Source organism: Oxyura jamaicensis, chromosome 1 (genome assembly GCF_011077185.1).
Source record: "Oxyura jamaicensis isolate SHBP4307 breed ruddy duck chromosome 1, BPBGC_Ojam_1.0, whole genome shotgun sequence".
NCBI lineage: Eukaryota > Metazoa > Chordata > Aves > Anseriformes > Anatidae > Oxyura > Oxyura jamaicensis.
The window spans coordinates 80,923,772-80,936,725 of NC_048893.1; the positions used below are offsets into that span (position 1 = coordinate 80,923,772).

At 48.9% G+C, this 12,954-nt stretch overlaps 1 protein-coding gene across 2 annotated transcripts in view; it reads right to left on the bottom strand.

Annotated features, from left to right (window-relative positions):
* Nucleotides 1-206: 206 nt before the first annotated feature.
* USP5 (ubiquitin specific peptidase 5) overlaps nt 207-12,954 on the bottom strand; it is a 13,463-nt gene continuing 715 nt past the window's right edge. The window contains exons 2-20 of one of the 2 annotated variants that reach the window (XM_035313826.1): nt 12,556-12,681; nt 12,174-12,240; nt 10,223-10,356; nt 9,752-9,897; nt 9,243-9,427; nt 8,558-8,652; nt 7,849-8,042; nt 7,616-7,687; nt 6,245-6,326; nt 5,925-6,050; nt 5,341-5,494; nt 4,776-4,950; nt 3,307-3,395; nt 2,903-3,094; nt 2,223-2,366; nt 1,919-2,064; nt 1,679-1,832; nt 958-1,042; nt 207-796 (exon numbers count right to left, since the gene is read on the bottom strand). In XM_035313826.1, the coding sequence (XP_035169717.1) occupies nt 703-796; nt 958-1,042; nt 1,679-1,832; nt 1,919-2,064; nt 2,223-2,366; nt 2,903-3,094; nt 3,307-3,395; nt 4,776-4,950; nt 5,341-5,494; nt 5,925-6,050; nt 6,245-6,326; nt 7,616-7,687; nt 7,849-8,042; nt 8,558-8,652; nt 9,243-9,427; nt 9,752-9,897; nt 10,223-10,356; nt 12,174-12,240; nt 12,556-12,681 (2,460 nt within the window). In that variant the 3' untranslated portion in view covers nt 207-702. The remainder of the gene's footprint in view (nt 797-957; nt 1,043-1,678; nt 1,833-1,918; nt 2,065-2,222; nt 2,367-2,902; nt 3,095-3,306; nt 3,396-4,775; nt 4,951-5,340; nt 5,495-5,924; nt 6,051-6,244; nt 6,327-7,615; nt 7,688-7,848; nt 8,043-8,557; nt 8,653-9,242; nt 9,428-9,751; nt 9,898-10,222; nt 10,357-12,173; nt 12,241-12,555; nt 12,682-12,954) is intronic. The other variant, XM_035313831.1, reaches the window with a different exon arrangement.

Consider the following 12,954-nt stretch of genomic DNA (forward strand, 5'->3'; position numbering starts at 1 on the left):
CGCGGCGGCCCCTTTTATAGCCCGGCGGCGGCCGAGGCCACGCCCCCTCCCCGAAGCCACGCCCCCACCGAGGCGAGGCGGGCTGAGGGCGGCGCGCGCCGAAGCCGTTGGTGGGAGGGTGGGGGGAGGGGCGGGGAGCCCCTTCAGCGTCCCCTCACGCCGCGGGGTCTCGTCCCCACGCCACACACAGAGCGAGGCGGCAAGCAGCGGGGGTTATTTCGGCTTTTATTTCGTCCCTCGTGTATTTTGGCATGTGCGGGGCACGCTACTCGTGGCCCCGGTTGCCTCCCGCACTGCTCGCCCCGTCAGGGAGGGCAGGCAGGCGGGAGGAGGCCCCCGGTACAAGCCGCACGTACACACAATTCCCCCTTTCCCCCTTTCAGGCAGCGAGGAGGTGGCGTCGTCCCACCAAGCAGCAAAGCACGAGGGCTGTGTGTGTCACAGGGTGGGGACAGTGAGGGCATTTCCTACACAAAATGATTATTTCCCCCCCCTCCCTCCCCCCAACCCCCTTCACTCACGTCCCCGGGGGCTCCGGCCCCCAGTCAGGGAACTCGTTTCCACCTTTGTCTCCGTGGGGAGAGCATGAAGGGAGGAGTGGGTAAGAGGAGATGGACCCTGCTCTTATCCTCACCGCCCCCACCACTGCCCCCCTCTGCCTTTAGCCCGCTTTCCCCCCTCCACACGCAGCAAGAGGATGTTCTAGCTGGGAATCCGCTGGTAGAAGTAGATGTAGCCCAGATCCTTCGGGGGCTTCTCAGAAGCACAGACTTTCTGGTCGTTGTAGATCACCCACCTGCAACAGGCAGAAGGGGGGAGCTCAGGGATGCTGCTGTGTGGCAAAGATGTGAGTCCCTGCTCGCTTCCCCCCCAGGACTTCTGAGGAAACAGTGCAGGACAATGATTTAAATAAAGCTTTACCACAAAGTCCCCTTATGCTGTCAAAATCCCTCTTACCTGCCATCTTTCTTGATGTGACAAACGTAGTGGCCGCACATAGTCGAAGTGCCCATGTGGCTGATGAAGGCAAACAGCTGATATTCTTGACAGGAAGAGGGAAAAGGGGAGTTATCAGAGAAGGAGGAAAGGCTTCACACCCTCAAAAACCCTCTCTCTAGGGAATTCCTGATGTGTGAGACCTGAAGGAAGCTCTCGTGGGTCTTAAAAATGGGACCCTGTCAAGTGTGACTGTGAGAGTTTGGTCTCAAGGCCAAACATGGAGGGAAATAGGAGATGGCACCTTCCATTCAGCCTTCTCTTTCCCAAGTGTTCATTTGGCTCAGGTATGTTGGATGGGTAATGGTGAGGATTCCACCTGCCTATGGTGTCCAGCTGCCATGCTACACTGGGATCAACTCTGCAAATGGACTGGAACTTGCTTTTAGAATAGCCTGGGGATCAGAAAGGCCTCCAGATAAGATAGGGAGAAAGGACAATCTTTCACTTGATGGCTCTTCCTTTGCCTCTCTCTTACCAGCTAGGTAATGCCTGGCCCGAAGGGTTTCAGCCCTACATTTGCCATCCTTCTATTCCTCCCAGCTCCCACCACCGAAGTAACCAGCTCAGTCTGTGGGAGCTGCTGCTGCTAAAACCTATGGATTTACCACATTAATTAGGGAGGATAAGGCCATGCTGAGTTTGCATCCCGAAACTGACATTCCTACTGCTTGGAACTCACTTCCAGGCCCATCGCGCACTTTGGGACCAACAGGGACAGATTCAGAGATGGAGTCTGCTGCTGAGCGTCCCTCTGAGATATCCATAGCAGCTTCCGCATCGAGGTCATCAATGTGACTAAAGATCCAATCCACAGCACGCTCCAGGCTGTTGTTCTGGAAGGCAAAGTCAAAGACCGTGAGCTTGCAGTTGCCTGTTCTTGAGAGCATCATTTCACCCTGATGTCACCCGTGACTCTCACCGTTGCTCTAAGCGCTTTCATAGCCTGGTCCCGGGAGAAGCCCATTGAGACAATGGTGGCCACGCTGTCTTCTGAAGGAGGGTCTGGACAAGCAATAGTTGACCCTGGTCCACTGGATCCCGGGAGAACTAATGGGTTAGCAAAATCTGCAGTGGAAAACAGAACACAGCCCAGAGTGGTTTGATCCCTCCAAAAGGGAGGCAGTCTGAGGTTCAAAGTACTTCAGATTTCCACTGCTGAAGTGGGTCAGGAAGTACAACGACCCAGATGCCATAAGCTTTGACGTGGCCATGTGGTCTCATACCTGGATCATCCATGTGCGACATGACCCAGTTCATGGCAGCCTCGACCCCACTGTTCCCTGTGTAATACACGGCTTTGCGGCAGGCGTCCATGGGAAAGCCCATCTCCACTAGCTGTATGATCACTGACTCATCCAGCATGGGGGCTGCGGGAAGACAGAGATGAGAGCCACCCACTCCCACCCAAGTCCTGCCTGCTCCATTTTGTGCAGTCCCACACCATCCCCCAAGCCACCACTTCCTGGCTTGGCTTCACGCAAGTTCTGGCTCTGCTCTCCTCATCCTTTACAAACTTTCTTCTTCAAAAGTGCAGTCTCACTTGCAGGTACTCCAGGGAACGAGGGGATTCACCTCATGAACTCAGCTGCACTGGCTCTTCCCTAGCCTTCAAGCCCTACCCTGTGCTGTGTTTTGTGAAAACAGAATACCTCTGCCAATTAAATCTTGCATAAACCTCAGCTCTGCCCCCTCTAATGCACCAGGCATGCCACATCCCAATCATCCGCAGTACAGGAATGGACAAACTCCCTTGCATAACAGGCACGCAAGGGAGGCAGCCGGCCTCCGCTGACAGAGGGACAGGAAAAAGTCTGAGCAAGTGGAAACCGCCAGGATTGGAGACAAGACAAGGAGAGCAAGGAAACGAGTCAGGCATCAGGAAAAGAGGAGGAGAATCACTAACATGTCGGAGAGGAGAAGTGAGGGGAGCAGAAGGAGTCGTCGTCCTCGTTGCCATAGAACCCCAGGCTACCTTTGGGCTCGTCTGGTGTCACCAGTGGGGGCGCGATGTCTGGCATTTCTTCTTCTCCATCTTGCAGCCCTGTTCCCTGCAGCGCAGAGATATCCAGCTCCTCTGGCATTTCAATGGAGACATCTGCAAGACACAGTGCTGCTCAGCCTGCCATAAGGCCGGACAGAGAAGACTCCATTGGGAGATCTAGAAGGGTAAGTCTGCCCCACTGGGGATACAACATGCTAGCCTGCAGCTCCTTTTGGGGGAGTTACTTTCCTTTTTGCAGTAACAACCACAATACCCATATATGACACCCAATACCTTATATGCTTTGTACTTCTTGTCCTTCTTACCAAGCTTTTTGGGCACCCAATCCAGACCAAAAGTGAATTTCTTGATCTGGATCACCAAATAATCTGGGAAAGAGGCGAACCGTGTTGTTCTGAAAGAGATCAACATCACAGCTAGTTTTTATACTTGGTCAGCAATGATTGAGGGCAGCTAGTTGATTCAAGAAATCGGTGAGTGGAGTGGAGGCATGTCCGAAGGCAGAGAAACAGAACTGTGCAGCTCTCCTATGCCGAGCTTACAGCTCCTCAAACGCATTTCTAAAGCAGATGCTCCGACCAAATGAGATGGAATGCAGCATTTACAAAATCTTGGGGGATAAGGAAAATATAGTATGTTCTCTATCTCTCGATCCTGCATTTTACAAGCTTCCTCAGATTTTAGTATTAATTGAAATAATTAAAGTCTAATCCTTAAGGAACGCAGTGGAAATAACATCTTTTATTAGACCGACAGGTAAAGCTGCTAAAAGTGACAAGCTTTCAAGTGCAAGAGCACTTCTTCAGATATTAAGTGGAAGCAGCAAATTTTACGCTAACAATGACTGAATTTGATTGAATGTTATTTAGTTAGACAATTTGAGGGAAAGGGCGTTTGGCATCTCTGAAACAGAGGGGAATGTTTGTGACGGGAGAAACAATAGTAAGAGAAACAGATACTTATTATCAGGGAATAATTGCAACATTGTAAAATTATCCTAAGCAATGGTATTTGTAAGAATGTAATTCTTACACAGTGTGTGAACACAATTCACTTTTTAAAAGCAAAACACTGTTATTTTTCAAAGTGATAGCTTACTGACTGATCATTTTTAGTAGCTATTGCTTAATAGTAGTATATTTGTTATAAAAACACATTCCATTCTATGGATTTACCGGATTCTTTGAGGACTACGCTGTCATTGCGGAAGAACAGTCAGTAGCATTGCAGAAGGAAGCTGCTTAAGTCTGTAAAGTTAGACTTCTGCACTACTGCACGTGCTGCTGACAGTAAGACAAATTAAAGCTGTTTTTTAAGCCCTGCTATTAGCATTTAAGTTAGCATCATTTAAAATAACTCAGGTGTCCGTTACACCCAGTGTTTCGCTCAAACTTTACCAGCTAAAAACTTCCCTTAGAGTTTGGAGACCACGCAGGACTGGTGCTGCCACTCTCTGTACTGATTTTAAAGCTAAATTTTGAATTTAGAATAAAAGCTGCCAGTTTTCAGGAATATCAAGGTGTTTTTGTAGCCTGTCAGGAATGGAAATCTGGTGACAGGCATTTCACTAGCACTGCTGTTGTGCCCACTGTAATCCTTCCAGGGCAAACACTCCAGCACTGATGAACTGGTTCGCTTCTGTTTTGATGTTCTACGGATACAGGACTTGGAGGACTGCAAAACTTTGGTAATGCTCCTTCCCCAAACAATGCAAAGAAGTTCCCAAAGATGTCATAGCCTAGCTAGTTGTACACACACATACACACACACTCACTTGAGAGCCACAGACTTGGCCTGTAAGGCTGTGCTCCAGAAATCATCCACCTGTTCTGGAGCTCCATAGGCCTCTAGGCAGGAGCTGAAAGGCACCTTGGCTCGCACCAGCTCAGGCAGTGGCTGCTTCTCCTCCTCTGCCTGCCGCTTCTTCTCCTCATATTCCAGTAGTTCATCTAGAGAATAAGGCATAGGAGACAAGGTCCACCTCTAGGTACTAACAAAATAACCAGTATAAGCTACACCCAGAGGCAGAATAATACATGTCCTAAAGAATGCAGCACAAAGTTGGCAACATCTTCTAGTGAGCACTGTTCTGCTGTTTTGCTGTTAAATCCTAGCCCAGCTTGAAGTGTAGGAGGGAAAGGCTCTAAAGGGCCATCACTGTGTCCTACCACCCCTGAAGAAATCAGCCCAATCCCACAAAAGCAGGTGAAGGATCTGGCTTCAGAAGTGGCAAACCAATAGCCTGAGGAAGTCCCTTTCCCATTTAAGGAGTTCTGTAAGAAATGCACAATATCCAACCATAGCGTTTGCTACTATTCTGACCTCAACACATTACTGACCTTTGTTGAGCGCAGCATCCATGGGCACAGGCAGCTGCATGATATAGTCCACACGCTGGGTATATTTCACCTTTTCTGTGGCCAGGCACTTCAGCTTTTCCTCCACCAGAAAACGAAAGACCTCATTAGGGTTCTCTGAGCTGCGGCAGTTCCTCTGAACATCGGAGAGATTAGGAGGGCAGATGTAACATCAGAATGATAAAAATAATTACCTACAACAGCAGCAGTTCCACACAGGACACAGCTAAAGAGCAATCATTTATTTATCTATCCAGTCCAGGGGAAAAGAGAGCAAACTGAAGCCATTTTCTGTACCCCAGGAGCACATACCATTCTGGCTCCTAAACATGACAATTTACATCTCCAGCTATGCCATTGCTTGGAGGAATCTCTTTGGAATTAGCCCAGAAAACCTGGCTAAACATCTCCTTCCTCTTCCACAGGTGCTACCTGCCCCTTTTCCCTAAGTTCTCTCCCTCGCTGCGCCAAATGCCAGCTTCTCACCTCTGCATCTCACCCCTCTCTTACAGCAGGAAAACAAAGCCAGGCTTTTCCAAAATCAGAGATACAAACTCAACCGTTACCTCCACCATGTTGATGAAGTGCAGAAAGAATTCCTGGGCATCCTGCTGTCGGTTAGTGGAAAACTCTGGGTGCCCCTTTCCAATGAGGGACTTGAACATGCGTGGAGCAATGCCATTTTGCACACCCTGCAAATAACAAGGTGGAAGAGGAAGGCGGTCATAATTTGCCAAGCATGTGTCGTGGCACGCAACACTCCACTCTTAGCCATGCTCTTCGAGTGACAGCGCCCTGGCACAAGCCCCACGGCATGTCTTCACAAACGGTTCTCCCTCTTCCCCCACGTCACGCACATCATGCGGGTACCGCACCCAGGTCTCACCTTCTGATCAGGCTGCTGTTCCCCTTCTGCAGAAACTGGCTTTGAATACTCCCCAGATAGCAGTCCGTGACCCAGTTTGGCTCTGGAATGATGAAGTCACTGTTAGCACCAACCTATCTTCTTCGATCCCTCACACTCGAGGAGCCACAACAACCCATCCAGCTTTAACACCGGCATGACTGTCAATGTCACAGAAATCAGCTTTCTCAGCTGCACCAGCCAAGATTGCCTTGTCTTGGTCTGCTCTCTCTGGTTCCATGAGACATCACCCACCGGAAAGTTACTAGGACTTCTGGGCATGAAACTCAGCTATTGTTTGCACCGTGGGGATAAGGGAACGGCTTCCTTTTCCCCGAAGAAGGGCTGCCAGTGCTGAGCCCTACAGCAGCTGTGTAACAGCCACACTATTCTGCAGCCTGACATGGGTAAAGTAGCAGTTATCTCACAGGCTGCACAGGAGACAACAGGGCACACTGAAATTGCCTGAGCCAGAAATAGCATTGCTGTGCGCAGACTGATCACATTTTCCCAAGGGAAAGGTTAAGAATAACTGCATGAGGCGCTTAATGCACAACAGTAACGTTCAATTTATTTCCTCCTATGCCCAGAACCTCCTTTTATTCCACCTCACTCCAATTCTTCCCCATCACTGTTGCTATTTGTCTGGAACCAAACCCTACCAATTCACCCCTTTGCCCAGGCAGAAATCCTTCCGTATCTTTCTCAATTCCCTCCTAAATGAACACCTCACCCCAGGCTATCCGAATTTAGAATCTTCCCTTACCTCTCGACTCTCTTCCACAAAAGCCACCTTCCATTCCTCCATCCCAAACCTCCACATACTGCTTTGCTGTTTTAGAGCAGATGTAGGAGAGAATCCATGTATTTAAAACGAAACACCCTCTGAAAGCTTGTGTTCCTTCTTCTGTATATTCTCCTGCTACTGCCTGCCTAAGATCTCTTGCAGGAAGCCTCCTTAAGCACATGTAAGTTATCCACTGAGAGGGAATTTTTCTAAATCTATGTATTTCTTTGCTCTTAGCCCCCCATTGCAGAAAGCAGGCAGTTCTTTGCTGTTACGCAGGTAGGATATGCCTACAAGAAATCCCCCCGTGGTAACAGATGGTACTGCGTTTCCCACGTGCTACATTTAAGAGCCTCTCACGAGCCTCTCATGAGCCCTGTTCTCTCCACCTAGGGCTATCAGCAGAACTTTCTTGGCACAGATCCTTATTGATCGCTGAGGATCAGCGTGTCTGGTGATGGACGTGGAAACAAAGAGGCAAGGCTTGAGGGAGAAACCTGCAGCAAAGCAGAGGAGACGCACCCAGGCAGCCTCGGCCTTCCTTCTCCCACCAAAAGTCTACGTACACTTGTGTGCTGAAGTCCTGGGTGGGGTCCGAAGGTGCGCTTTGGAATATCTTCTCCAGCTTGTCCACATACCTGCAAAACAAAACAGAGCGATCTGAAGGACGCGTGGATTCATCTAGTAAAGACACAGTTCTGAGTCTGGTTCTGCAACAGAAGCTCACAGCTCTAGGAGACTTTTGTACGGATCCCAGGGGATCCCGGGCCAATGGAAACGAGAGATTCAGCTCACTTACTTTCTCTGGAAGTCTGGGATACTGAACAGCACCTGCATCACAGAATTGAGGTAGCAACTGTTGCCCAGGTTACGGATACCAGTGTACCCAGGCCCAAAGAGGGGCTTGAGCTGCACACCAGACTCCTGGATGAGCTCCCACTCCCCAATGCGTTGATTCATGTCTATTTCCAGTTCTGTCATCGTCTTGTCTGTCTGTGGAGGGAAAGAACAGGAAAAAAAACTCTCAATGAAGACTCAAGTGAACGTCTGAGGTTTGAAAAGGGCAATACAGTAGAGAAACAGAAAGGGTTGAGTTAATCCTGTTTGATTAAATTAGAGGAGGAGGAAGATATAAAAATTCTTTTCAAATATTTGATTACCTGGGATAGAAGGAGGAATGCTAAGAAACATGAGAAAAATCTGAACTATCCCTAAAAGGGGCAAGGAAATCACTCACCAACAATAAATCTAGGGAGCAAAGCTAGGAGCCTGGGCACCTTCAAGCCTAGAGTACTGACACAGAACCATGAGGAAATAAACCTCAGAGGCATAGAAGGCAAAAAAGGCAATGGAAGAACACAGGCAGACCAGGCAAATCTCTACCTGATAAAAAAAACAGTCTCTTGATCATGAATGGTTCTGCATAGCTACAGAAAGCTGGGATCCAGCTAAGAAATCTTAGACTTGCTTCTCTCCCCCTCTGGGCCTACACAGGAACTCCCCCTCACCTTCTGCATCTTGAGCATGTCAATCCCGAAGTGAGCAAGGTGTTCTGCCAGGTTGGGATCCAACACCATGTCATCCTCATCGTAGGAGTAGACATCTATGCAGGAACACAAAGGAAAGGGAAAGACTTGAGGCCTGTGATTTAAAATTCACTCTGGATGAAGAGAACTGGGTGCTCAGAACTGGGAGCTTTGACAGAGTGAGCAGTTGGATTTTCCTCTTTTTTTTTTTTTTTCAGGAGAGTAGCCAACAGAGAGAATTTTGAAATTCCTCCAAAACATGTGACAAGACAAACAACTTTCTCATTGATCAAGATATAGAGTTACAGGTATGCCTGGAGTAAGGAAAGTGGGTTACTGTGCTACTCTTTACTCAGGTTTTCGACACAAAATCCTTTGATAAATGTAGATAAATGCCACCACACCAAGCAATCTGGATAACTGTTCTGAAATCCTTCAAAGTACAAGGGAGGGAAGGAGGAAAGCAAGGTTTTATCTGCTGGTTCTTTGCCTGCCACAAGAAGCAGGTCAGAGTGGGAAAGTTCATGGTATGTTGAACTTCCCAGGTCATAACACAGGCAACACCAGCCTGGTACCTGGAAATCCTCCCTTACGTGCCTTGTCAGAGCCCACAGTCAGCCTGAGTGGCGCCTGGCATCTATAACCCTCACCGAATCCCCCTTCTCACCAGCCCCATCAGGAGTAATGGTTCCCAGCTTCACAGCCAGTGGGTAGCCAGTCTCCCGGTAATGTTCCACGGCATGATTGTTGCCACCACTGCCATCGAAATAGCGGCGACCACAAAGGATGGCTCCATCGGTCATGTTCAGCCACAGGTTCTCCCTCATGTCACACTTGCTGCATTTCCAGCCACTGTTGACAAGAAACGGAGAAAAAAAGCGAGCTGTTAGGGTGAAAACCTTTGTTTCTACCTCCCAAGCCCTCTCCATTACCACCCTCTGACCATCGTATAAGCAAGAGTTTCTGTGATCTCATTTCTCTTTTACGTCAGAACACCGAACATCCTGAAATACCTTAGTTTGCCCCTTCCCCTGAATTTACGATGACAAAGCGCATTCAGACGCAGGGCAAGGCCTCAAAAGAAATCACATTTTCTGCTGCAGTTCCAGGGCAGGAGAATAAGGTGGTCAGGGCGGATCTGGGATGCAGAGCAATACAGCTGCTTTCAGTACTCACCATGGCGGGATGCGGACATCGTTCTGAAGCTGGTGCAGGGAAAAAGCGTGTTTGGAAATACGTCGAACCTCCCCATCCCAAGCCTGCACCTCCTGCTTCCGTGAGGCTGAATCTGCCGTCAGGATGGCCTCGACCGCACTGGCAATCTACAGTTAGAATAGTGGGGGGAAAAAAATGAAGGGCACAAGAAAAGCAGCTTCCAGCGCCACAGCACTCCACACTGAGGCTCAGAGCTACAAGTCAGTTGCAGAAAGGCAGTGTTCAGGAGCCTCAGCCATAGCCCAGGACTCCGTGCTATAAAGCTTTATAAAGCTGTTTAAGTGCTTTATAAAAGCGTTGAATAATCCTGCTTACTCCAGACTGAGACTTCACAGCAGCTCCGCAGGAGCACTTTTTCAGGGCAGCAGTTCTTTCACCGCATCGGTGCATTTCCTCCCCACCAAGAGAAAACAGCCCTTCGCCCAAACGTACCCTGTCTCTGACCATGTCAGGGAGTCCCTCCAGCCCATCACGGGGAATATCCAAATGCTCTGGTAAAATAACTATTTTTACATCTTCATCATATTCAAACTTTTCCTCTGTGATGTCAAATCCACCTTCTACACCTACGGGAAGAAAAAACATTGTGGTAACGGGTAGAACCAAATGGCTTGCAAGGCTTCTTTGCCCACGGCTTACATGAAGTAAGGCACCATGACTAAGGCAAAAACCCTAGAACGGTGATCCACGATCTGTCTTCCGTGTCTGGATCCTCAAATTTCTGCCGTAGGTCTGGACATTACAGAAGCAAATATAAGCCTACTGACAATGGGCTTGCTTTTACCAGCTGTTTTTATAGATGCTGAGAAGGGAACTCCAGACCCTGCCTACAACCAGAGAAAAAGACCTGTTCATCCTTCACAGTACACCCAAGATGATGAATGGAGATGTGCACAAAGAGATCACGTTCCAGCCCAGCGTGAAGCTCTAGCCTATCAGCATCCTTAAGGAGCCCGGCTCTGCTTCTTGTCTCTTCCAGAAAGGACAGTTCAACGCCCTGAACTCAAACAAGGAGAACCAGGAGTTCTTTTGGGAGCACAACACCCAGAATTACAGAAAAAGTCTCAGGAAAAGCATGGTGCTAGTATTTTCTCTGGCCCTCCTAGCCATGCTTTCCAGAGGTTGCCACAAAAATGGAGGTTCTATCCACAACGGCTTATTTGCCAGTCGTCAAGAGGCACCAGAAAGTTACATTTGCAATGGAGGGAACAGTCTCTGATTTATGCAGGTATTCACAAAACAAAACAAACAAAACAAACAAAAAAAAACTCTTGCAAAACAATATAAAAAAATCAAAAAACAGTTTATCTTGCAACTCTCCCCGCAGATACCTGTAATGTTTAGACTATGCACAAACGCTGCGAGCCTGAGTGACTTTAGAAATACCTGAAAAATCACCAGCGTAATACAACAACATATGCAAATAATCCATTTCTGCGCCTCTTCAGCACATCCCAGAGAGATCTCCTGTCATCCCTTCCCGGAGTAAAGCAACACACAGTCCTTCAGGATGTCACACAGCTCCTGAAGTCTAAGCAAAGTGAAACAGCCTGCTGAAGTCCAACAGGTTTCTGCTATGCAAGGCACAGCTAGGGAAAAAGCGAGCAAGAAGCAAGCCTGACGTGGTTCAGGTTCTGGATTTCCCTCTAGTGGTCAGTCTCCACCAGGCCAAGAACCTGTTACTGCTAAGAACGTTCCTGTCTGCTTTATAGATCTCCGTACTGGTTCAGGAATGACCAGCCGAGACTGCCCCAAATAAGAAACATCTTCACGGATTCCCATGACAGCTTTTTCAGTTGGTGCTAAAGAGTAATGGAACATCAGCACCGTCTGGCCAAAGAAAGACTTGCTTTTAATATATAAAGTCCTCATGTATTTCCTCCATATCAACCGTGTATTTCAGAGAACTACCTAGCCAAAAACGTCCATACAGCATTTGCCAGTAATTTCTTCCCTTTCTATACAAATAACACCAGTTCAAATTTTGAGAAGTTTAAGAAATACTTCTTCTATCAGAAACTTTAAACTTATTTTTCTCAAACTTACACATTATTTTCAAACTCACTCCTGGATACATCCGTACTGATCAACAGCCGGCCGCGGCTGACATTACACACCACGCTGAGTCAGGCACACAGGGTTAAGAGAGAAGGCAAACCTCATTTATCTACAGGAAACACGACGCGATTTTGAACACAGGACAAAATCGCAGCAACTGCTCTGCAGTAACTGCCCACCTAAGGCATTACGACTGAATTCAGGCGGGGATGCTAGCTTCTAGCCTAGAAGAGGAAAGGGAAAAGAGACTTGCTACTAGGCCAGATAGCTCTAAAGGACTGGTCCAAAAGGAGAAGAAATATATGGCACACAAGTGCTTCCTTACCAATAGCCAAGCGAGTCGGTTTTTTCCTTGGGGGGTCCCCAGCACTGGAATTAGCATCTTCTTCCTTCTATTGCATTGAGAAGAAACAGGGGTATAGAGTTAGGGGGACGGGCATGCTGTAAGGCGTAAGGACTGGCGTTAAGCTACTGTGAAGATGGAAAGAGGCCAGGCAGAAGCTGCTTGGGCAATCCATAAGACAATTCAACAGAAGCAGGGCTGAAGACCTGGTGAATCCCAACTCACCAGGAAAAACAACAACTATATGTGTGAGTTATATCTGACTGAAGACAGAGCCATATCCCACGTCTCAGTTTCCAAACGAGTTTGACTTCATTTCCCAGTACCGCCACCCTGCTCTTATGTTGCTCGTTTTGCTTTTTACCGGTTTCCGTGTCCTTTTGAGGTGCAGGTAGACCCGCTGGCCCGTTTTCTGGTAGTGCTTCTCCACGTACTGCTTCCCGAAGCCCAGGAAGGTGTTCATGCAGATGTACAAGCCGCCATCTGACTCCTGGAAGGAAGAAGAGCCAAGAACTGCGGGCAGGCGGTACGGCAGGGCGGCAGCGAGGACAGGCACGCGGTTAGCTCCGGGAACGCCGCTGGTTGCTCGCTCCATACTGGCCCGGACCCCCCGGTCCCGGCCGGAGGGAGGGGCAGGGATGCCGGCGGGGTGGGGACGGCCGGCGCGGGGCCCACTGCCATCTTAATGACACAGCACCGGCTCGCCGCCGCCCGCCCGCCGCGCCCCGGCCCGCCGCCGGCCCGCCGGGGGAGCGCGGCCCCG